Source organism: Bos indicus, chromosome 19 (assembly GCF_029378745.1).
Source record: "Bos indicus isolate NIAB-ARS_2022 breed Sahiwal x Tharparkar chromosome 19, NIAB-ARS_B.indTharparkar_mat_pri_1.0, whole genome shotgun sequence".
NCBI classification, from domain to species: Eukaryota; Metazoa; Chordata; class Mammalia; order Artiodactyla; family Bovidae; genus Bos; species Bos indicus.
The window spans coordinates 12,648,102-12,675,138 of record NC_091778.1 but is presented as its reverse complement, the minus strand read 5'-3'; the positions used below and the strand labels follow the sequence as shown (position 1 = coordinate 12,675,138).

At 36.3% G+C, this 27,037-nt stretch overlaps 1 protein-coding gene across 2 annotated transcripts in view; it reads right to left on the bottom strand.

Annotated features, from left to right (window-relative positions):
• The window catches only part of BRIP1 (BRCA1 interacting DNA helicase 1), a 184,219-nt gene that overhangs the window by 12,338 nt on the left and 144,844 nt on the right, over positions 1–27,037 (bottom strand). For both annotated transcript variants that reach the window (XM_070772601.1, XM_019982541.2), the window contains exon 17: positions 14,975–15,087. In XM_070772601.1, the coding sequence (XP_070628702.1) occupies positions 14,975–15,087 (113 nt within the window). The remainder of the gene's footprint in view (positions 1–14,974; positions 15,088–27,037) is intronic.

Here is a 27,037-nt window from a genome sequence, read left to right as displayed (position 1 = left end):
CTGATTTCCTTTAGAGTTGACTGGTTTGATCTCCTTGAAGCTCAAGGGACTCTCAAGAGTCTTCTCCAGCACCACAATTCAAAAGCATCAATTCTTTAGTGCTCAGCCTTCTTTATGGTCCAACTCTCATATCCATACATGACTACTGGAAAAATCGTAGCTTTGACTATACGGACATTTGTTGGCAAAGTGATGTCTTTTTTTAATTGAATGATAATTGCTTTACAGAATTTAGTTGTTTTCTGTCAAACCTCAACATGTATCACCCATTGGTATACATATATCCCTTCCCTTTTGAACTTCCTTCCCATCTCCCTCCCCGTCCCAACCCTCTAAGTTGATACAGAGCACCTGTTTGAGTTTCCTTAGCCATGCAGCAAATTCCCTGTTGGCTATCTATTTTACATACGGTAATGTAAGTTTCCATGTTACTCTTTCCATACATCTCACCCTCTCCTCTGCTCTCCCCATGTCCATAAATCTATTCTCTATGTCTGTTTCTGAATTGCTGCCCTGTAAGTAAATTCTTCAGCACCATTTTTCTAGATTCTGTATATATGCATTAGACTACAATATTTATCTTTCTCTTTCTGACTTACTTCACTCTATACAATGGGTTCTAGGTTCATCCACCTCATTAGAACTGACACAGAGGTGTTCCTTTTTATGGCTGAGTAATACTGCATTGTGTGTACGTACAACTTCTTTATCCATTCATCTGCCGATGGACATTTAGGTTGCTTCCATGTTCTAGCTATTGTAAATAGTGCTGCAATGAACAATGTGTCTTTTTCAATTTTGATTTCCTCAGGGGATAAACCTAGGAGTGGGACTGCTGGGTCATATGGTAGCTTTATTCCTAGTTTTTTAAGAAATCTCCATACCATCTTCCATAGTGGCTGTATCAATTTACATTCCCACCAACAGTGCAAGACTGTTCCCTTTTCTCCACACTCTCCCCAGCATTTACTGTTTGTAGACTTTTTGATGATGGCCATTCTGACCAGCGTAAGGTCAGAATTGTAGTTTTGATTTGCATTTCTCTAATAATGAGCAATGTTGAGCATCTTTCCATATGTTTGTTAGCCATCTGTATGTCTTCTTTGGAGAAATGTCTTTGGAGAAAGGTCTTTTCCCCACTTTTTGATTGGGTTGTTTGTTTTTTTGGTATTGAATTGTATGAGCTGCTGCTTTTGGAAATTAATCCTTTGTCAGTTGTTTCATTTGGTATTATTTTCTCCTATTCTGAGGGTTGTCTTTTCACCTTGCTTACAGTTTCCTTTGCTATGCAAAAGCTTTTAAGTTTAATCAAGTCCCACTTGTTTACTTTTGCTTTTATTTCCGTTACTCTAGGAGGTGGATCACAGATGATTCTGCTTTGATTTAGGTCATCAACTGTTCTGCCTATCTTTTCCTCTAAGAAGTTTGTAGTTTCTGGTCTTACATTTAGGTCTTTAATCCATTTTGAGTTTATCTTTGTGGGTGTTAGGAAGTGTTCTAATTTCATTCTTTTATGTGTAGTGGTCCCAGTTTGTCCAACACCATTTATTGAAGATGCTGTCTTTGCCCCATTGTATATTCTTGCTTCCTTTGTCAAAAATAAGGTACCCATAGGTGCATGGGTTTATTTCTGGGCTATCTTGTTCCATTGGTCCATATTTCTTGTTTTTTTGCCAGGACCATGTGTCTTGATGACTGTAGCTTTGTAGTATAATCTGAAATCAGGAAGGTTGATTTCTCCAGCTCCACTCTTTTTTCTTAAGACTGCTTTGGCTATTCGGGGTCTTGTGTTTCTATATGAATTGTGAAATTTTTTGTTCTAGTTCTGTGAAAAATGTCATTGGTAATTTGATAGGATCACATTGAATCTGTAGATTGCATTTGGTAGTAAAGTCATTTTCACAATATTGATTCTTCCTACCCAGGAACATGGAATATCTCTCCATCTGTTTATGTCATCTTAGATTTCTTTCATTGGTGCCTTAAAATTTTCTGTGTACAGTTCTTTTGTCTCCTTAGGTAAGTTTATTTCTACTTATTTAATTCTTTTTGTTGCAATGGTAAATGGGATTGATTACTTAATTTTTCTGATTTTTCATTTTTAGAAATATAGAAATGCAAGTGATTTCTGTGTATTGATTTTGTATCCTGCAACTTAGCTAAATTCACTGATTAGCTATAGTAATTTTCTGATATCTTTAGTGTTTTCTATGTACGGATCATGTAATCTGCAAACAGTGAGAGCTTTACTTTTCTTTTCCGATCTGGATTCCTTTTATTTTTCTTCTCTAATTGCTGTAGCTAGGACTTCCAGAACTATGTTGAATAATAGTGGTGAAAGTGGACACCCTTGTCTTGTTCCTGATCTTAGGGGGAATGCTTTCAGTTTTTCACCATTGAGAATAATGTTTGCTGTAGGCTTTTCATATATGGCCTTTGCTATGTTGAGGTAGGTTCCTTCCATGCCCACTTTTTTTTTTTTTTTTTCCTTTTTTAATTTTATTTTATTTTTAAACTTTACATAATTGTATTAGTTTTGCCAAACATCAAAATGAATCCACCACAGGTATACATGTGTTCCCCATCCTGAACCCTCCTCCTTCCTCCTTCCCCATACCATCCCTCTGGGTCGTCCCAGTGCACTAGCCCCAAGCATCCAGTATCGTACATTGAACCTGGACTGGCAACTCGTTTCTTACATGATATTTTACATGTTACAATGTCATTCTCCCAAATCTTCCCACCCTCTCCCTCTCCCACAGAGTCCATAAGACTGTGCTATACATCAGTGTCTCTTTTGCTGTCTCATACACAGGGTTATTGTTACCATCTTTCTAAATTCCATATATATGCGTTAGAATACTGTATTTACGTTTTTCCTTCTGGCTTACTTCACTCTGTATAATAGGCTCCAGTTTCATCCACCTCAATAGAACTGATTCAAATGTATTCTTTTTAATGGCTGAGTAATACTCCATTGTGTATATGTACCACAGCTTTCTTATCCATTCATCTGCTGATGGACATCTAGGTTGCTTCCATGTCTTGGCTGTTATAAACAGTGCTGCGATGAACATTGGGGTACACGTGTCTCTTTCCCTTCTGGTTTCCTCAGTGTGTATGCCCAGCAGTGGGATTGCTGGATCATAAGGCAGTTCTATTTCCAGTTTTTTAAGGAATCTCCACACTGTTCTCCATAGTGGCTGTACTAGTTTGCATTCCCACCAACAGTGTAAGAGGGTTCCCTTTTCTCCACACCCTCTCCAGCATTTATTATTTGTAGACTTTTGGAGAACGCATGCCCACTTTTTGAAGAGTTTTAATCATATGTGGGTGTTGAATTTTGTCAAAGGCTTTTTCTGCATCTATTGAGATTATCATATGGTTTTTACCTTTCAATTTGTTAATATGGTGTATCACATTGATTGATTTGTGTATACTGAAGAATCCTTGCATTCCTGGAATAAACCCCACTTAATCATGGTGTATGAGCTTTTTGATGTGTTGCTGAATTCTGTTGGCTAAAATTTTGTTAAGGATTTTTGCGTCTATGTTCATCAGTGATATTGGCCTGTAGTTTTCTTTTTATGTGTTGTCTTTATCTGGTTTTGGTATCAGGGTGACGGTGGCCTCATAGAATGAGTTTGGAAGTGTTCCTTCTGCAATTTTTTGAAAGAGTTTTAGAAGGATAGGTATTAGCTCTTCTCTAAATGTTGATAGAATTCTGCTGTGAAGCCATCTGGTCCTGGGCTTTTGTTTTTTGGGAGATTTTTCATCACAGCTTCAATTTAACTGCTTGTAATTTTGTTGTTGTTCATAATTTCTATTTCTTCCTGGTTCAGTCTTAGAAGATTGAACTTTTCTAAGAATCTGTCCATTTCTTCTAGTTTATCCATTTTATTGCCATATAGTTGTTCATAATTGTCTCTTATAATCTTTTGTATTTCTGCAACCTCTCCTTTTTCATTTCCAATTTTGTTGATTTGATTCTTCTCTTTTTTTCTTGATGAGTCTGGCCAAAGGTTTGTCAATTTTGTTTATCTTCTCAAAGAACCAGCTTTTACTTTTATTAATCTTTACCACTGTTTCTTTCATTTTTCATTTATTTCTGCTCAAATCTTTATTTCTTTCCTTCTACTAATTGTGGGGTGTTTTGGTTCTTCTTTTTCCAGTTGTTTTAGGTGTAGTTAGGTTGCCTATTTGATGTTTCTTGAGGTAGGATTGTATTGCTATAAACGTCCCTCTTAGAACTGCTTTTCCTGCATCCCATAGGTTTTGAGTTGTCGTGTTTTCATGGTCATTTCTTTCTAGAAACTTTCTTATTTCCTTTTTGATTTCTTCAGTAACCTGTTGGTTATTTAGAAACGTGTTGTTTAATCTCCATGTGTTTGTGCTTCTTACAGCTTTTTTCTTGTAATTGATATCTAGTCTCATAGCATTGTGGTAGAAGATGCGTGATGCCATTTCAATTTTCTTAAATTTACTGAGGTTTGATTTGTGACCCAAGATGTGGTCTATCCTGGAGAATGTTCTATGTGCACTTGAGAAGAAGCTGTATTCTTCTGCATTTGGATGGAATGTCCTGAAGATATCAGGATTAGATATCTAATATCTATTAGATATTAGATATCAGATTAGATGAGATCCATCTCATCTAATGTATCATTTAAGATGTGTGTTTCCTTATTAATTTTGATGATCTGTCCATTGGTGTGAGTGGGGTGTTAAAGTATGCTACTATTATTGTGCTACTGTCAGTTTCTCCTTCTATGTCTGTTAGTGTTTGTCTTATGTATTGAGGTGCTCCTATGTTGGGTGCATAGATATTTACAATTGTTATGTCTTCCTCTTGGATTGATCCCCTGATCATTATGTAGTGTCCTTCCATTTCTCTTGTAATCTTCTTTATCTTAAGGTCTATTTTGTCTGATATGAGGATTGCTACTCCAGCTTTCTTTTGCTTCCCATTTGCATGGAATATATTTTTCCATCATCTCACTTTCAGTCTACATGTGTCTTTAGGTCTGAAGTGGGTTTCCTGTAGACAGCATATATATTGGTCTTATTTTTGTATCCATTCAGCCAGTCTGCGTCTTTTGGTTGGAGCATTTAATCCATTTACATTTAAAGTAATTATTGATACATGTGTTCCTACTGTCATTTTCTTAATTGTTTGGGGTTGATTTTGTAGATCTTTTTCCTTCTCTTGTATTTCTTGACTATATAAATCCCTTTAACATTTGTTGTAAAGCTGGTTTGGTGGTAGTGAATTCTCTTAACTTTCACTTGTCTGAAAAGCTTTTTATTTCTCCATCAATTTTGAATGAGATGCTTGCTGGGTAGAGTAATCATGATTATAGAATTTTTCCCTTTCAGTACTTTAAATATATCCTGCCAATTCTGAACCAGTCAGTTGTTCCATGTGAGGTTCTAATTGTTGCTTCTTGACCTGTGTACAGGTTTCTCAGGAGATAGGTAAGGTGGTCTGGTTTTCACCTCTTTAAGAATTTTCCACAGTTTGTTGTGATCCACATAGTCAAAGGCTTTCACATAGTCAATGAAGCAGAAGTTTTTTATGGAATTCCCTTGCTTTCTCTGTGATCCAACAAATGTTGGCAATTTGATTTCTGGTTCCTTTACCTTTTCTAAACCTAGCTTGTAGTTCTCAGCTCACACACTGCTAAAATATAGCTTGAAGTATTTTGAGCATTACCTTACTACAATGCAAAATGAGCACAACTGTGTAGAAGCCTGAACATTCTTTGGCACCTTCCTTCTTTGGATTGTAATGAAAACTGACCTTTTCCAGTCCTGTTGCCACTTGCTCAGTTTTCCAATTTTGCTGACATACTGAGTGCAGCATTTTAACAGCATCATCTTTTGGGATTTGAAATAGCTTAGCTGGAATTCCATCACCTCCACTAGCTTTGTAGTAATGCTTCCTAGGGCCCACTTGACTTCATACTCCAGGATGTCTGACCCAAGGTGAGTGATCACACCATTGTGGTTATCCATTTCATTATGATCTTTTTTGTATAATTCTTGAGAATTTTAATAAACACCTTAATTTATAAAATCTAATTTGGATTGATATGAACTTAATTTCAATAGTATACAAAAACACTGCTCCTGTAATAACAGTTTCTTCCCTCCTCACACTGTGTTATTTCTTTAATTTAAATTTTATCTTTAAACATTACACCTGTGCAGAAAAGTGAGTATAGCAGGCCAAGTTGCTTATCTCTAAAAATGTCTGCATATAAAAGCAGCCCTTGGTTGGCTTTTAGATTTCAGGAAGGTTCCAATCACAAACTGATAAGAAAGTCTCTCTGTGTCTAAAATGTCTATGCAAAAATAAGGTTAATGCCAAACATGTGCTTTTCTTTTGAGAGTCTAGACTTTGGTAAAGTGTTAGGCAGAGACTGCCTATATGACCAGTCCAAATAAAAACACTGGGTGCTGAATCTTTAACAAGCTCTCTTGGTTGGCAATTATACACACAGGTTACCACAATTCATTGCTGGGAATCTAAGAGTGCCCTGTATGACTCCATTGAGAGAAGACACTTGGAAGATTGTGCCTGACTTCTCCTGGAGCTTTGCCTGTGTGCCTTCTCTTTGCTGTTTTTGTTTGTATCCTTTCACCGCAATAAATCTTAGCTGTGTATACAGCCGTTTGCTAAATCTATCACTGCTCCTGGTGAATAACTAAATCTAGTTATGGTTTTTGGGAGCCCCAAGACCCATGCTTATTACCACAGACATAAAATTACTGCTTTATGCAGTTGCTTTCAAAAATCAAATAGGAGAAAAAGAGCTACCAAAATATACTTATATTGTTTTTTATATTTACCTATGAAATTACAGATCCTCCTTATTTCTTCATATGGATGTAAGTTACTGATTAGTGTCCTTTCATTTAGCAAGAAAGAGACTCCTTTTAGTGCTTCTTGTACAATTAAGATTTCCAAAGATTAATTCTCTTGGTTTTTGTTTGAAAATGTTCTCAGTTTAGTTCAGTCGCTCAGTCGTGTCCAACTCTTTGCGACCCCATGAACTGCAGCACACCAGGCCTCCCTGTCCATCACCAACTCTCAGAGTCCACCCAAACCCATGTCCATTGAGTCGGTAATGCCATCCAACCATCTCATCCTCTGTCATCCCCTTCTCCTCCTGCCCTCAATCTTTCCCAGCATCAGGGTCTTTTCAAATGAGTCAGCTCTTTCCATCAGGTGGCCAAAGTATTGGAGTTTCAGCTTCAACATCAGTCCTACCAACAAACACCCAGGACTGATCTCCTTTAGGATGGACTGTTTGGATCTCTTTGCAGTCCAAGGGACTCTCAAGAGTTTTCTCCAACACCACAGTTCAAAAGCATCAATTCTTTGGGGCTCAGCTTTCTTTATAGTCCAACTCTCACATCAATACATGACCACTGGAAAAACCATAGACTTGACTAGATGGACCTTTCTTGGCAAAGTAATGTCTCTGCTTTTTAATATGCTTTCTAGGTTGGTCATAACTTTCCTTCCAAGAAGTAAGTGTTCTATTTCCTCCTTAATCTTTGAAGTATAAATTTGCCAGATATAGATTCCACTGATGGTCTTTTTCTTTCAGCACTTTAAATATTTCAATTTATTGCCTCCTTTCCATAGTGTTCAGTAAAAGATCTGCTAATCGAAGTGATCCTGTATATGGTTTTTCTCTTGCTGTTTTCTAGATTCTCTTTTTGTCTTCTGATAGTTTGATCACAACATTCTGATGTATGGATCTCTTTGAGTTCAAACCACTTCAGAGTTTTCTGCTTTTCTGAGATGTGGAGATCAGTGTTTTTCACCAAATTTGTGAAGTTTCCAGCCATTATTTCTTCAAAAAAATCTTTCTGTTCCCTTCTTTCTCTTTTCTCCCCCTAAGACTCTTTTTATGTGTATGTTGGTATGCTTGATGTGGTTGTACAGGTTTCTGAGGCTATCTTAATTATTCTTCATTTTTCTTCTATCTGTTCCTCATACTAGAAATCAATTCTTTCTTCTTTCTCCTCAAAACTGTTGGTGAGCCCCTCTAATAAATTTTTCATTTCACTTATTGTACATTTCAACTCCAGAATTTCCATTAGGTTCTTTTTTTTAAAAAAATTCTAATTATTGATATTCTTCACTTGGTGAAACATCATTCCCATAGTTTCTTACAGTTCTTTAGACATAATTTTCTTAGTTCTTTGATCATATTTAAAATGGCTTTATATACCAACTTCAACCTCTTTAACTCCCTTAGAGATAATTCTTATTGATTGCTTTCAAATCTTCAAAACAACTTTTAACTTTGTCACCCCGGACATTGTCTACACTGGTACATGTTCTTTAGGTTATGTTTATTCTGTTGTTGGGTGGAGTACTCTATAATGTCAATCTGATCTAGTTGGATAACAACATTGTTTAACTCTTTTATCTCCTTACTGGTTTTCTGTTTCCTACTGCTAGCTATTGGGTTGGCCAAAAAGTTCATTTAGGTTTTTCCATCACATCTTATGAAATTTTTGACCAACCCAGTATTATTGAAAGAGGAATTTTAAAGTCTCCAACTTTACTTGTGGATTTGTCTATTTCTCTATTCAGATGTCAGCTTTTGTGTCATTTATTTTGAGGTTCTATTTTTAGGTGAATACACAATTACGATTGTTACGTCTTTTTAGATAAGTGTTCCTTTTACCATTATGCAATTTTCCTTTTAGCACCCCTGTAATTTTCTTTGTTCTGAATTCTACTTTGTCTTGATATTAATATAGTTATTCCAACCAGTTCACTGGGGAAGAAGATCAGAATTCAAATTATCAATCTGTCTAGTATGATTTACTTTTCATAGTACTCAAATAGCAGCTCTATGTATTTTATCCAGGTTTTTAAAACAGTATAGAATGCACTTATTCCATCTTATCTAGAACTGAAATCTCCAGACATTGTAAGAAGTTAATTTTAGCTTGTAAATTTTAATTCTTAATGAAATACACAAGCACAGTTTAAAAGTCAAACAGTTTTATAATATTATAATAGTTTTAATAAAACCAGAATTCTCTTTTGCCTACTCATATCACATCTTCAGTTCCCAATCTCAGAAACAATTAATTAAAAATACTTTAGGTAGTTCTTGTGGTCATTTGTCTTGGATTTTAACCACTATAAATTATGTACAGATTCTTCCTATGCTGCTGCTGCTAAGTCGCTTCAGTCGTGTCTGACTCTGTGCGACCCCATAGACGGCAGCCCACCAGGATCCCCCATCCCTGGGATTCTCCAGGCAAGAACACTGGAGTGGGTTGCCATTTCCTTCTCCAATGCATCAAAGTGAAAAGTGAAAGTGAAGTCGCTCAGTCGTGTCCAACTCTTAGCGACCCCATGGACTACAGCCCACCAGGCTCCTCCATCCATGGGATTCTCCAGGCAAGAGTACTGGAGTGGGGTGCCATTGCCTTCTCCGGATTCTTCCTATAGAAGATGCTTGTTTCATATTACTCCTCTCCAATCTCCTAGTACAGTTATATCACAATTCTTTTGCATATCAATATTCAGTGGCTTATCATGTATAGATGAAATTACATGATGGACTATGATTATATTCCCTTTCTCGTATGTTTTTGTCTACCTTGGAGTTACTAACTCTCTTTCTCCCCGTTCTTGCTTAATTTTCTGTTTTCTATCATTAATTAGTTCCCACTTTGTCACAGCTGTGAATTTTTTTTCAATATGGGCAAACCTTCCATCTTCAAAAACCAATCTAGACTAACTACTATGGGACTGCCACACAGATTCATCCTAGAACCTTCTTTCTTGTTTTGGGAATTCCACTTCTCTGGGTTAGAACTCCAGTTTCCTGCATCCTTGGTATTCCTCTTTCTGAATTTTCTCTTCTTTGATAAAGCGTATCTTTCAGTAGAATACCGAGAAACTGTGCATTTGAAGCAAACGCTTCAGGTCCTTTAACACTGAAGGCTTTATTTTGTCTTACAGTTTATTGATCATTTGGGGGTTGCTTAGAACATAAATTCAATGGCACCCTACTCCAGTACTTTTGCCTGGAAAATCCCACGGACGGAGGAGCCTGGTAGGCTGCAGTCCATGAGGTCGCTAGAGTCGGACTTCAGCGACTGAGCGACTTCACTTTGACTTTTCACTTTCATGCACTGGAGAAGGAAATGGCAGCCCACTCCAGTGTTCTTGCCTGGAGAATCTCAGGGACAGGGAAGCCTGGTGGGCTACCGTCTCTGCGGTCACACAGAGTCAGACACGACTGAAGTGACTTAGCAGTAGCAGCAGTAGCAGTAGAACATAAATTGCAAATCAAAAATTTCCCTCAGATAGTTGAAGATAATTTTTAACAGTCTTCTGGCTTCTGGTGTTGCTTTTAAGAAGTCTATTTCAATTTAGACTCCATATCTTTTGTATGAGAGTTGTCTTTTTTTCTCTGGATGGTTTTAGGACCTTTTTCTTTACCTTAGGTACTTTGAAACTGCATAGTGAGGTGCTTTGTAGCTCTTCCCCTTTACTGGTGCTTGAATGTGTCTTTTCATCAGGAAACTACATTCTTCAATTCTGAGCATTTTTCTTGAATTATTTCTTTGACATATTTCTTTATTTTCTCCAGTCTCTTCATATGGAGCTCTTATTTATCAGAAGTTGGTTCTTGCATACTGCTCCTCTAATTTTCTAGTTCTTCTTTCCTATTTCTCTTTGATTTTTGGATGTGGGAAATTCTAATTTTTCTCTCCTAAATCCAATTCTACATTTAAAATCTGTTGCTACCATATTAATGTCTAGGAATGTTTTCTTATTTTCCATTCTTGTTTTACGGAGGCACTATCTTACCTCCCTATGGATATTACCAATAGAAATTCATAAAGTTTTCTTCTGTCCCAGGGTTGGCAAAATACAGTCCACAGAGGAAATCTGGCCCACATCATATTTTTGTATAGCCTACAATCTAGGAATGGTATTTACACTTTAAAGGTTAAACAGAAAACAGAAAAGAACATGGATGCAGACTGTGTGTAGCCTGAGAAACATAAAACATTCTTGTCTGGCCTGTTACAGTTTGCCAACCCCTGTTCTATTACACTGTTTCTGTTTTCTGCAAGTTCTTCCACCTACAAGGAATTCCACCTTATGATACTCTCTTGTGATATTTTAAAGTAATCCAAGATTCCAAGGCATCAGACCAACATAAGACAGGGTGTCCACCTGTCTTAGAGAAGAACACTGCACTTTCCTGCCTTGAAGATATAAGATTGTCAGCTGAGGGAAAAAAAGAGAATAGAGTTCTCACATTCAGTAGGTAGACTTTTCTTACCCCCCATCTTTTATTCCTTCTTAGCTGTACCCATAGTTAGAGAATATAGACTCTCCAGTTCATTATATCCAGAGAGTAAACCTGGATGGAGCAGGCTGTCTAACTACTTCTTATACTAACATGTAACCAATTCTAGAGTAGCTCCAAGTCCTAAGTTTTTCTATGCTTGAATCTGGAAGATCTTATTAGCTTTCAAGACTAGATTTAAATTTCAGCTTTCTCTTGCCTGTTAAGTCATTCAGTCATTCATCTGTTTTTTCTGTGTTTAAAATTTATTGACAGTTCATCTGTTATTATCTCTTCTCCCACTCTTTTCATGTCTATAGATTTGACATTTTTATTCCTATACCATCATGGGATTTTGAGAGGGGGTGAAAATTAATATAAATGTTTGATTTCTCCATAGGGACTTAAAAAATCTAAATTTTATATGATACTCTTTTGTGATGCTAAGTTGCTTCAGTCGTGTCCGACTCTGTGCGACCCCATAGACGGCAGCCCATCAGGCTCCCCCGTCCCTGGGATTTTCCAGGCGAGAACACTGGAGTGGGTTGCCATTTCCTTCTCCAATGCAGGAAAGTGAAAAGTGAAAGTGAAGTCGCTCAGTCGTGTCCGATCTTAGCAACCCCATGGACTGCAGCCTACCAGGCTCCTCTGTCCATGGGATTTTCCAGTCAAGAGTACTGGAGTGGGGTGCCATTGCCTTCTCCGACTCTTTTGTGATACTTTAAAGTAATCCATAGGTTCCGAGGCATCAGACCAACCACAAAATTGGAAGGGCAGGATAGGAAGATGGATACTGTCAATTGTTATATAATAACACTGTTTTATAAAACTGTTGAAAATCAATGTAAAGTCAGGGTGCCATTCTATCATGGTCCCACTTTGGTTTATGTTTAAAGTGCTCTATAACAGAAAGGCATTAACAAAATAGTTCAGAGAAAAAGGTTTCACCTTTTCTTTTTCCCATTGTTTTCATACTGCCTTGCTCAAATGAATTATGCCCACTTGAGACAAAGATTATACTTCAGTAAAGCAGAACCGTTAGGAAACTTATAGTGCAGTTGTAACCTGGTCACAAAACCATCTGGTACATTCCTGAAAGCTGTTATTACATTTCATGGGCTTATATTACTTCAAATACGCTAAGAGTCCCATGTGGGCTTAAAAAAAAGATAACATTTTTTAAACTCAATTTGTTTCTGCTTACTTTAGTCCTTCTAGACATATCTCTTATAAGAACAGTGCCTTAGTAATAAGCACCTTTTATGTCAATCAATACACATTACAAATTTTACCATATGATGTAAAACATTCACTTGATTTTTTAGTGGACGTTTCTTTGTAATAAGTTGCTACTTGTTGATTCCATTTCTCTAAAAACCAGTAAAATAACAGGCTGTCACTTTTTAATTAATGAAATAATGAGACTATAGTATTATATATCAATATTATAAACACATGCTTTTCTGAAATTCTTGAAAAGTATGTTTCAAAGCTCTAGAAATTCTCTGCTCAATATGGTATAGCTGGAAAAGCACTGAACCTGGCATTTTTCACTAATTCAACAAGTACATACATCACATCTATGCCCCAAGATGAGACACAGTTGCTAAGAATGTAAAAATGTCTAATACATGTTTAGGGAAGGAGACAGATATATAAACAGGCTATTCCAATATAATGAGATATATGTTATAATAGAGATGAGTATAAAATGCTATGGGTTTCCTACAGAGTAAATAACTCTAGTTGAAGAAATGTTAAAAAGTCTTCATGTAAGACATGACCTCTTCAACTAGGTTTTAACTGGTAAACTTACCAGATGAATTGTACGTAACTTGAATGTGACGGCAAAGACTAATGAAAGGATATGGAATATTTAATAGTTTAATAATGAGATGTTTATATTTAATAGTGAGAATTTTAGTGGATACAGGCAGGGCATAAGGATGAAAAAGCAAGTCTTAAGGTTTTAAATGTAGGTGGGGTCAAGACGTGAAGGTGTATTTAGCAGCTATGTGACATTAGGCAAGTAATTTCATCTTCACAACCTGCTTAATATATGTAGAAAAAGTTTATAAATGACAAAATAAGATACAAATATACTTTTGCTTCAGATGGTTTCTGAAAATTCAAGGTATTGCTCATACTGAGAGAAAAAATAATCAACTGATGTAAAAATATTTGTTTTCCTGAAATTCAACATAGTAACTAAAAGTTAAGAATTTTAAAAACAAATATTCAGGCTCCCCTAGAAACTATTTGTTGAATATTAAAATTCTAATACAACAAACAGGTCAACCAACAGGGAGAGACAAAGTAAGTAGATGGAATGCTTCAAGGACAATTTCCAGTGCAACTTGATGCCAAGTACAAGTGGGATTTCTAGGAAGAGAAGGGCAGCAACTTAACCGTATCAGTAGGTTAAACACAGAACTGAATAATTCAGTTTGAACAGAAACAACTACAGAATATCATTCTGAAATGATGGGGAGGGGAGTAGGTGATGTGTTTTAGGACTTACTTTAGCTGTTGCAGTCCTATGTCATCAGCATATGTAAATCTGAACAGAAATGTATTCTGGTCTGCTTAGGTATAAATGAGCTAATGTGAATAAACAAGACACAAGAAAAATATAATTTCTAGATTGGTTAGGGTAGGTAATGACTAGCTGCAGGTCTTCTGACTGAACTGAAAATGTGTCAAATGGCCATGTTTTTGTGATTTTGCCCTTAACCTGTGTTCTTCTATTTGAATTTTCCGAATTTTATTTGTATAGCTTCACAGGAAAAAACTATTATATGTATAAACTAATTACAATTTCAGAAATAGAAAATGATAAAATGTTAAATTAGATTATAAATAATCTAATAATTTTAGTGTTCATAAATTTAAAGTGTTGATGTCTTGTAGGACAGCAGTCCCCAACCCTTTGGGCATCAGGGACAAGTTTCATGGAAGATAATTTTCCCACAGATGGCAGCTGAGGGATGGGGCAGGGGGGAAGATGGTTAGGAGGGTTTCCAGTGTAACTGGCCGCTCATCTCCCGCTGTGTAGCCCAGTTACTAACAGGCCACGGATGAGAATGAGTTGGGGAACCCCGCTGTAGGACCTCATGTGAAATTATGGTATAAAATGGTGTTTTAAAAACTAGTTCCACAAAGCACAAATCTTAACGGACCACAATCTTTGGAAAAAGGAGTACACTATAATTAAATATTACTGTCAGGGAGTTGTATTCTCTAGTACCATGAACACAGTTTGTTTTTAATTGCTCTTAGTTTGCTTTTCACCCATAAGATCATCATTTGGGTTCTGATGTTCACAAGATAAAATTTTATTGTTTGGTGGTGAAATTCTATAAACATCTACTGAGCACTTCTGTTGTACACTCACTGACCAATCATAAATCTTTGAACTTAAGAAATACTGAGTTTCATTTATTTCACTGACTCTTTCAACTTTCACTTCTGACATCAATCACTGAGAATATACCAGTACTGAGTGTTCCAGTAAAATAAAATTCCATCAAATTTATTTATAAGGAATAAAGCAGCAAGACTAGCTGTACACATAGTCCTGGTTGGAGATAATATTACAGTAGTGTTATATTAAATTTCACTCCACTTACCTACCAAGGGCCTGGTTTAAGGCCCTGTATGCTTGAATTTCATACCATTGACGACCTGGTAAAAGACCTCTTAATTTTGAATGCTGATCATTATACTGTCTCTTCAGTTCAACCTATAATTTTAAAATATAAAGAATACAGTAGATAATTAAAGCTCATTTAAAAATCATATTAACTTCTAACATTTTGAATATCATTTAATTAGGGTAGAAAGATTTTTTTTTTCATACTAAACTTTTTTTTTTGGTCATTTAAAACATTTCCATTCACCTTAACACTACCTAAATTCATACATGAACATAATTAATCAGCTCTGTGATAATATCAATCAGTTTTAGACATAATTTATGTATGACAAAATTCTCAAACTTTTAATGTACATGTAGATAAATTTTAATAAATGTAACCACCATCACAATCATTATTTAAAATATTTTCACTTCCTAAAAATATTTTTCTATCCTTCTTCAGGCAATTTCCTTTATTGCTGACCTGGTCAACCAATGATCTGTTTTCTGTTTTGCTTTGTGTAGAATTCTATGTAAATGTTATTATACTGTATGTAACCATTTGTGTCTTTTTTTCATCTAGCATTATGAGTTTGGAATTCATTCATGTTGAAACATACATCAGTAGTTCATTATTTCATGTTATTCAGCTTGATAATCTCTGCTTTTTAATTGGGATGTTTAGACTATTTATATTCAATGTAATTACTGTCATGCTCAGTTTTCAACAAGAAAATGCATGCTAAGCTGCTTCAGTCATGTCTGACTCTTTGTGACCCTATAGACTTCAGCCTGCCAGGCTTCTCTGTCCATGGATTCTCCAGGAAACAATCCTGGAATGCGTTGCCATTTCCTCTTCCAGGGGATCTTCCCAACACAGGGATTGAACCTGAGTCTCTTAAGTCTCCTGCATTGGCAGGCAGATTCTTTATTGCTACCGCTGCCTGGGAAGTCCCAATTACTGTTATAATTTGGTTTAAATCTACAGTATAGAAAACACATTCTTCTCAAGTACACACACCGAATATTCTCCAAGATAGACTATATGATGGGCCACAAAATAAGTCTTAAGAAATTTAAGACTGAAATTACATCAAGTATCTTTTCCAACTATAATGGTAAGAAATTAGAAATTAGTAACATTAGGAAAACTGAAATATTCACAAATATGTGGAAATTAAAGACTATATACCTGTACAATCAATGGGTCAAAGAAATCAAAAGAAAAATCAAACAGTATCTTGATACAAACAAAAATGGAAACACAAGAAACCAAACTATGGGATGTAGCAAAAGCAGTTCTAAGAGAGAAGTCTATAGCAAAAAAAAATGCCTACATTAAGAAAAAATAAATATTTCAAATAAACAACATAACTTTACATCTTAAGAAATGAGAGAAAAAGAACAAGCTAATCTCAGCAGGAGGGAAACTACTAAGACAAGAGCAAAAATAAATGAAACAGACCAGAAAGAACAACAGAAAAAAAAAAATTCAATAAAACTAAGAGTTGTTTTTTAAAGATAAATAAAACTGATAACCTTTTGCTAAATAATTAAGCAAACAAAAAAGAGTCAAGCAATGTTACAAATGAAAGCAAAGATTACAACTGATACTACAGAAATACAAAGAACTGTAATAAGAGACTACTATAAATAACTATTTGCTAAAAAGTGGATAACCTAGAAGAAATGGATAAATTCCTAGAAACAATCAACCTAACAAGACTAAATCATAAAGACACAGAAAATCTGAACAGACCTATAAAAAAGGACATTAAAGCAGTAGTCAAAAACCTCTCAAACAAAGAAAGGCTCAGGACCAGATAACTTCATTGGTAAAACTGAAATTCTACTAAGCACTGACACCATTCTACTAAGGATTAACACCAATTCTTCTCAAATGATTTTGTAAATACTGAAGAGAGGAGAACATTTCCAAACTTACTTTAAGAGATCCCCATTTCTCTCATACCAAAGCATGTAGGGACACTATAAAAAAGAGAAAATTACAGGCCAGTATTTTGAGTGGCAAAAAAACTCTCGACAGAACAGTAAAAGGATCATACATCATGATCAAGTGGGGTTTATCCTTGAAATACAAATTGGTTCAACATACATAAATCAATAAATGTGACACACCACTACCACAAAATGAAGAATAAAAATATTATCTCAATAGATGCAGTAAAAGCATTTGACAAAATTAAACATCCTTTCAGATAAAATTTTCAAAAATGAGGCATAGCGAAATGTAGACTCAACATAACAAAGGTCATAGAGACAAGCCCATAGATAACATCATACTTAAAAGTGAAGAGCTAAATGTTTTTCCTCTGAAGTCAGGAATGAGAGGTGCCCTCTCTTACCACTTCTATTTAACAAAGTACTAAGTCTTAGCCAGAGCAGTTAGGCAAGAAAAGGTAATAAAAGGCATGCAAATCAGAGAGGAAGAAGTAAAACTGCTTGTTTGCAGATGACATGATCTTATATATAGAAAATCCTAAAGATCTACCAAAAAACTCTCAGAACCAATAAATGAATTCATAAGGTTGCAAGATACAACAATCAACATACACAAATCAAAATAAACATACTAAATAGTGTTTCTATACACTAACAACAAACCATCCAAAAAAGAAAAAGAAGAAATGAGGAAAACAACCCCATTTACAATAGCAACAAAAAGAATAACATTCTTTGGAATAAATTTAGCCAAGGAGGTGAAAAACCTTTACACTAAAAACTATAAAACACTGATGAAAGAAACTGAAGAAATACAAATAAATGGAAAGATTTTGTGTTTGCGGATAGGAATAATTAGTATTGTTAAAATATCCTTATTACCCAAAGTGATCTACAGGTTTAATAAAATCTCCATCAAAATCAAAGTGACTTTTTTTTACAGAAATAGAAAAACAATTCTAAAATTTGTATGGAACCACAAAAGACCCTCAATAGTCAGAACAATATTAAGAAGAAAGAACAAAGCTGAAGGCAACACATTTCCTAATTTCAAACTTTGGTAATCAAAAGTTTGATTTCCATCAATTTATAAATTTTATTTATATTAAAAACTTTACTAATAAAAACAATATGGTACAGGCATTAATCACTCAGGCCAATGGAACAGAAGAAAAGTTCATAATAAATCCACACATATATGGTTAATTAATCTTAGACAAGGGCAACAGGAACAGACAATGGAGAAAGGATAGTCTCTTTAGGAATGGTGGTGGGAAAACTGGATATCCACATGCCAAAGAAAGAAACTGGATCCTTATCTTATACCATATATAAAAATCAATTCAAAATGAATTAAAGACTTAAATATATAATCTGAGACCATAATACTCCCAGAAGAAAACAGGAAAAAGCTCCTTAGTCTCAGCAATGATTTTTTGGATATGACACCAAAAGCACAAGCAACGAAGGCAAATAAAACAAGTGGGACTCCATTAAACTAAAACGCTCACACATAAGCACTGTACCCAAGAAACAACGGACAAAATGAAAAGACAACCTACGCAACAGGAGAACCACACATCTGATAAGAGGCTTATATCCAAAACAAAAAAGGAACTCACGCAACCAACAACCAAAAAAAAAGTAAAAAACAAAAGAAAACCTGATTTAAAAATGAGCAGAAGTCCCAAACAGGCATTTTTTTCAAAGAAGACTCACAAATGACCAGTGGGAATATAAAAAGGTGTTTAACATCACTAATCATTACCAAAATCACAAAAGATGACAAGTATGAGCAAGGGTATGCAGTAAAAGGAACGCTTATACACTGCTGGTGGGAACATAAATTGGTATAGCCATTATGAAAAATGGTATGGATATTCCCCCAAAGAATTAAAAATAGAACTACCATATAATCCAGCAATCCACTATTGGGTATATATCTAAAAGAAACAAAACCACTGTCTTGAAGAGATGTGTGCAATCCTACGTTCACTGCAACATTTTTCACATATGCAAGATATGGACACAACCCAGGCATCATTGACAAATGACTGAATGGATAAAGAAAGTGTAAACTATACACACACACGTGTACATACAATGGAATATTATTTGGCCATAAAAAGGAAAGCTTGTCATTTGTAACAACATGGATGAACCTGGAGGATGTTATACTAGTGAAATAAGCCAGACATAGAGAAACACAGCCATGACCTCACTCATACATGGCATCTAAAAATGCTAAACATATTGAACTCAAAAGTATGTGGTTAGGTAGTAGGTGAGGGGTGGAGGAAATTGGGAGATACTAGGTAAAAGAGTATAAATTATCAGTTAGTGAAGTGAAGTCGCTCAGTTGTGTCTGACTCTTTGCGACCCCATGGACTGTAGCCTATCAGGCTCCTCTGTCCATGGGATTTTCCAGGCAAGAGTGCTGGAGTGGATTGCCATTTCCTTCTCCAAGGGATCTTCCTGACCCAGGAATCAAACCTGGATCTCCTGTGTTGCAGGCAGACGCTTTCAGTTATAAGATGAATAAGTTCTGGGATCTGAATGTACAGCATGGTGACTATACTCAATAGTAATGTATTTTACACTTGAAATATGTTAAGGCCTTAAGTGTTCTCACCACACACTGAAAAAATAGTAACTATGTGAGGCAATGTTTATGTTAATTACCCTGATTATAGTAATTTTACAATATAAATTAAGTCACCACACTTTACACCTTAAATATATGCAGTTTTTATTTGTCAATTATATCTCAAAGAAACTGGGGGAAAAAGAGGCCCATACAGTGCTGTGCCGAACTTTCTGCCGGCTTTGATCCTGGTTTTAAAAAGATGGATCCCTTATTCCTGCGGTAAAAATCTTTCCTGGCATCAAAACAGACCATAAATAACAATGAAAGTAAAATGAAAAACTGTTCTGTTACCTAATACACAATGAGCTCATACACAATCAATAACAAAATTTCACTACTAAAAGTGAATAATCTGAGAGAAAGCAAGTCATCAAAGATGAATGATAAATGGCTAACTGGTAATGATAAATGGTAACTGACATGAAAAGATGTTCAACCTTAATAAACCAAGAAATGCAAATTTAACATTTCCATTGTTTTCATTTGTAGAATACTGAAAAACATTTACCAAATGTTTTATATTTTCCAAACTATATTTATATATTTACCAAACTATTTATATTTTCCAGTAACTATAGATAAATGTTAGTGTGTACATGGATATTCATTACATCTTTGTATTGAAGAAAATTAAGAAACAATCAAAATGGACATCAAGTGGATCAATGAAATATATTACATTTATTCTGAGATAAATATTGGATTATTATACAAAAAGAAATAGATCTGTATGTTCTGACATGGAAATTAAGCAAGATATATATTTTAAAAAAAAAGTAAAACACACACAACACATACATACAAATGGCCAGGTATCACGTTAGGAATAAGGACCACAATTTAGAGCAATGTCAGTTTTAAACTAACCCCAAAAAGATTTAAACCAAACCCTAACAAGAACCTGGAGAAGGAAATGGCAACCCACTCCAGTACTCTTGCCTGGAGAATTCCGTGGACAGAGGAGCCTGGTGGGCTGCTGTTCATAGGGTCGCAGAGTCGGACATGACTCAAGCGACTTAGCATGCATGCATGCACTGGAGAAGGAAATGGCAACCCCCTCCAGTGTTCTTGCCTGGAGAATCCCAGGGACAGAGGAACCTGGTGGGCTGCCATCTATGGGGTCGCACAGAGTCGGACGTAACTGAAGTGACTTAGCACCAGTAGCAGCAGTAGCAGCTAACAAGAACCACAGGAAAACAATTTAAAGACTGTACTTTGAGCTTTTCCCACATATCCCCAAATATATTGTCAAATCGTGTCTATATAAGTTCAAAACGATCAGTTACTAACTTATCTGCCTAAAAAATAAAAATCAATATTCTCCAGAGAATGATAACAGAATCCAGAATCTCTATTATGTACCATTCACAATGTCCACTCTACAATAGAAATTACTAGAAAGATATCAGTAATCAAGGAAAAAGTAAGCAGTCAATAGAAACCAATTGAAAAAGGGCTCAGGCGTTGGAATTAGCAAAGACTTTAGCTGTTATAAATATATTTAAATAACCTAAAAACATACGGTTTAATGACTGGAGTTTAGAGAATCTCAGTAGAAAAGTGGAAATATAAAAAAGATCCAAATAGAAATAAAAAAAAATAGCATAGCTGAAAAAAATTCACCAAATGGGTTTAACATAATGGTGAAGGCAGAAAAATTACTCAGTAAATCTTAAGACAGATCAATAGAAATAACGAAACATCAATTAGAGCAAAATAACTTTATACACACTAAAGACACTTGTTAGTGTAAAAAAAAATCAGAGCATATAAAAGCAGTTGATGATAATCTAAACAAATTTAAAAATCAAGGCTGAAACTACTAATGCATTTGATACAATATTTACTGCCTCAAAGGCTCCACTATTAAAGGATATCAAGAATTTCTCACTTTCCCGAGTGACTGCATCTACATTCATTTTCTATCCAGACAATAACACAGAGACTGTGTTAAATTCAACTTCTGCATCTTTTCTGGACTATCTAGTCCTTGAAGTTGATATTATAACCATATAATTTTTCAAAGAGACTCAATTAATTACAGGGCATAAAACTACATTCCTAGTAGTAGAACTGTCACACCAAAGGGTACCACATACCAGGTCTTCATCTGGTCTTCATAAGAACCTTTAGAAGTATGTCATTTCAAAAGAGATGAACATATACACGGTCAGAACATATGGTATACACAAATCAGACTGACCTATTCAAATATATAAGTTAATGAACTCTTTCCTGTAAAAAGTAAAATGCAAGTTATTTTTTCAAATTGAAATACAGCTAATTTGGGGGGCTTCCCTGGTGGCTCAGACAGTAAAGAATCTGCCTGCAATGCAGGAGATCTGGGTTCGATCCATGGGGTGGGAAGATCCTCTGGAGAAGGTAACAGCTACCCACTCCAGTATTGTGGCCTGGAAAATTTCTTTGATAGAGGAGCCCGGCAGGCTACAGTCCACAGGGTCGCAAAGTAGAACACAACTGAGCTACTTTCAGTTTCACTTTTCATAGTTAATTTACAATGCTGTATTATAAAATGTAAGTTCTAAGTGAAAGGAAATAATGTATTATGATTTTACATTTTTCATACACTGAATTAAAAAGGGGAGTTATGCTTTAAGCTGCTTTCAAGAATGCTGTAGAAACATTAAAAATAGCATCTAAACTATAAAAATTGATATAATGAAAAGAAGAAATTTTTGGTAACAAAAAAACCCCATTAAATTCTGTTCAATATTTATAATTTTAGCTGTGTGCAAGGTATCTGTGATAGGCAGTAAGAATACAAAGGTAAGTGAAAAATATTTTCTGCCTAGCAAGAGCTTACAGGAATAGAAACGAATGAGTACAAACGGCCATCAAGTAAATACAAATGTAACTCTGATTACAGTGTACAGAAGTTAAGAAACCATGCCATGTATTTGGTACAAGGGTAACGAGGGCCTTACTAGGAAAGGCAAAGAGAAGCGAAAGGAGGCCCAGTTCATAACACATAGAACTTAAGTGACAAAGAAGATATGGGGATGGGGCTTATTAGAGAGGGAAAAGTCAAAAAGGATTCAACAGTTGCCAGTCATTGACAGAATCCAGTAACCCACCAAGAGAAGACAAAAAGTACTTAAGTTTAAGGAACAAGATAAACTTGGCTTCAGTTCAGTTCAGTTCAGTTCAGTCACTCAGTAGTGTCTGATTCTTTGCAACCCCATGAATCGCAGCACGCCAGGCCTCCCTGTCCATCACCAACTCCCGGAGTTCACTCAAAGTCATGTCCATCGAGTCAGTGATGCCATACAGCCATCTCATCCTCTGTCATTCCCTTCTCCTCCTGCCCCCAATCCCTCCCAGCATCAGAGTCTTTTCCAATGAGTCAACTCTTCGCATGAGGTGGCCAAAGTACTGGAGTTTCAGCTTTAGCATCAGTCCTTCCAAAGAACACCCAGGACTGATCTCCTTTAGAATGGACTGGTTGGATCTCTTTGCAGTCCAAGGGACTCTCAAGTCTTCTCCAACACCACAGTTCAAGAGCATCAATTCTTCGGCACTCAGCTTTCTTCACAGTTCAACTCTCACATCCATACATGACCACTGGAAAAACCACAGCCTTGACTAGACGGACCTTTGTTGGAAAAGTAATGTCTCTGCTTTTTAACATGCTATCTAGGTTGGTCATAATCCTCCTTCCAAGGAGTAAGCGTCTTTTAATTTCATGGCTGCAATCACCATCTGCCGTGATTTTGGAGCCCAAAAAAATAAAGTCTGACATTGTTTCCACTGTTCCCCCATCTATTTCCCATGAAGTGATGGGACTAGATGCCATGATCTTCATTTTCTGAATGTTGAGCTTTAAGCCAACTTTTTCACTCTCCTCTTTCACTTTCATCAAGAGTCTTTTGAGTTCCTCTTCACTTTCTGCCATAAGGATGGTGTCATCTGCATATCTGAGGTTATTGATATTTCTCATGGCAATCTTGATTCCAGCTTGTGCTTCTTCTAGCCCAGCATTTCTCATGATGTACTCTGCCCATGCAGGGTGACAATATACAGCCTTGACGTACTCCTTTTCCTATCTGGAACCAGTCTGTTGTTCCATGTCCAGTTTTAACTGTTGCTTCCTGACCTGCATATAGGTTTCTCAAGAGGCAAGTGGTCTGGTATTCCCATGTCTTTCAGAATTTTCCACAGTTTACTGTGATCCACACAGTCAAAGGCTTTGGCATAGTCAATAAAGCAGAAATAGATGTTTTTCTGGAACTCTCTTGCTTTTTCCATGATCTAGCAGATGTTGGCAACTTGATCTCTGGTTCCTCTGCCTTTTCTAAAACCAGCTTGAACATATGGAGGTTCACGTATTGCTGAAGCCTGGCTTGGAGAATTTTGAGCATTACTTTACTAGCGTGTGAGATGAGTGCAATTGTGCGATAGTTTGAGCATTCTTTGGCATTGGCTTAAGTCATGTTAAATAAATAATTTCTAAACCAAGAATAGAAATTGATAATAAATTAGCTAATTAGAAAGTCAAAATTGGAAAAGTGGGGAATCAAAGATCTTATTAATAAATGATAACAATATCTACCAAACTGCTATAATGTTCCATGCACAGTGCAGTGCTTAACATGCATCATTATCTCATTTAATTCCTACAACAATCTTAAAAAGATTTTTGAGATTTTTACTGTTACCCCATGACCAACCTAGATAGCATGCTAAAAAGCAGAGACATTACTTTGTCCACAAAGATCCGTCTATTCAAGGCTGTGGTTTTTCCAGTGGTCATGTAGGGATGTGAGAGTTGGACTATAAAGAAAGCTGAGTGCCGAAGAATTGATGCTTTTGAACTGCGGTGTTGGAGAAGACTCTTGAGAATCCCTTGGACTGCAAGGAGATCCAACCAGTCCAACCTAAAGGAGATCAGTCCTGGGTGTTCATTGGAAGGACTGATGTTGAAGCTGAAACTCCAATACTTTGTCCACCATTCAAATGAGTCAGCTCATTTGAAAAGACCATGATGCTGGGAAAGATTGAGGGCAGGAGGAGAAGGGGATGACAGAGGATGAGATGGTTGGATGGCATCACCAACTCGATGGACATGGGTTTGGATGGACCCTGGGAGTTGATGATGGACAGGGAGGCCTGACGTGCTGTGGTTCATGGGGTCGTGAAGAGTCTGACACGAATGAGTAGCTGAACTGAACTGAGTTTTAAGTTATTTGAGGCAATACAGCAAATGTGTGCATGTGTGTTCAGTCACGTCTGACTCTTTGTGACCCATGGCCTATAGCTCAACAGGTTCCTCTGTGCGTGGAATTTTCCAGGCAAGAATACTGCACTGGGTTGCCATTTCCTACTCCAGGGGATCTTCCCAACCCAGGGATCGAACCCACGTCTCTTACATTTATTTGCATTGGCAGGTGGCTTCTTTACCACTAGCGCCACCTGGGAAGACCTAATATAGCAAATATTAGGTCAAATAAACAAAATTCTATCTCCTAAGTCTGTTATTTTTCTTTAAAATGAATTAACTTTTATGTATGAGTACATTATTTCAACTTGTTGAAAATTTTCAAGTTCTTACAATCCAAATGGCCTTTAAAATACTGCCAATATTTTATCTAGGGAAATTATTTTAGGTAAAAAGTAAAGAAAAAAAAAACTTTTAAAAGTAAATATATATAAAGGTTAACTCTGAAATATTTTTTATTATATAAAGAAGGAGTTCTAAAAGTAAATTTTAAAATTGTCTTTGGGTGAACACATTTAATTAGGGAAAGCAAAAGTAAGAGTTTGGAAAAGGTAGAAAGCTAGTACACCTCATTTTAATGACATCAGAATCTATTTCATTGTACACTTAGGAATTATCAGGCACAAAAATCAATGCCCAATTTAAAATGACATAAAACATATGTGAAAAAGCCAGTTTCTCCTGCCAGCAAATAGCCTAAATGTTAAATAAACCAAAGGCTGGAAGGGATTAGTTGAAATGTCAAAAGACAACCTTTTACTTTTACCTGCTCATCCTTATAAATACATTCTCATCCCTCAGGCATGCTTTCCAAACAAATACTTTCAATGTGCAACAGCAAAAGGCCCATGGCAAGTTCTGCCATCTTGTAACTGTCAAAGAGATTAGTCTTTGATCTATTTGGGAGGTCATGTCCACATTCGCATTAGCTATACAGTCTAACAGAATTATACCTGTTGACCAATGCTTCTTTAATGCCTAATGAGACAGACATTTTATATTATGGAAGTTAACTGTGAATGTTTTTTCTAAGTTTTGACAGAAAGTAAACACCATAAAGTGAGCTCAAGTGTGGTTTGGAAAGATGATCTTTTGGACCAGTTAATATTACTTTTCAAATACATTTTACAAGGCTTTCCCAAAATAGAAAGCTATATTTAATTGTACACTCTGGAAGGAGTTTAAACCACTTGCTACCCAGCCTCAGTAAATTAGTGTATGTGTAATTTTGGCGGGATGTGTGAACAGCAGAGAGAAGGCACACTATTTTATCAGAGGCTGCACGCTGGAGGCCCAAAGTTGTTTCTGTGTGGCCTGGCAGTTCAGTTCAGTCACTCAGTCGTGTCCAGCTCTTTGCAACCCCATGAACTGCAACACACCAGGCTTCCCTGTCCATCACCAACTCCCAGAGCTTATTCAAACTCATGTGCATCGAGTCCGTGATGCCATCCAACCATCTCATCCTTTGTCGTCCCCTTCTCCTCCTGCCCTCAATCTTTCCCAGCATCAGGGTCTTTTCAAATGAGTCAGTCCTTCACATCATGTAGCCAGAGTATTGGAGTTTCAGCTTCAGCATCAGTCCTTCCAATGAATAGTCAGAGCTGATTTAGTTTAGGATGGCCTGGTTGGACCTCCTTGTAGTCCAAGAGACTCTCAGGAGTCTTCTCCAAAAGCATCAATTCTTTGGCGCTCAGCTTTCTTTATAGTCCAACTATTACATCCGTACATGACTACTGGAAAAACCACAGCTTTGACTAGACGAACCTTTGTTGGCAAAGTAATGTCTCTGCTTTTTAATATGCTGTCTAGGTAGGTCATAGCTTTTCTTCCAAGAAGCAAGCATCTTCTTATTTCATGGCTGCAGTTACCATCTGCAGTGATTTTGGAACCCAAGAAAATAAAATCTCTCATTGTTTCCACTGTTTCCCCATCTACTTGCCATGAAGTGATGGGACCGGATGCCATGATCTTAGTTTTCTGAATGTTGAGTTTTAAGCCAACTTTTTCACTCTCCTCTTTCACTTTCATCAAGAGGCTCTTTAGTTCTTCTTCACTTTCTGCCACAAGGGCGGCGTTATCTGCATATCTGAGGTTATTGATATTTTTCCCAGCAATCTTGATGCCAGCTTGTGCTTCATCCAGACTGGCATTTCACATGATGTACTCTGCACAGAAGTTAAATAAGCAGGGTGACAATATACAGCCTTGAT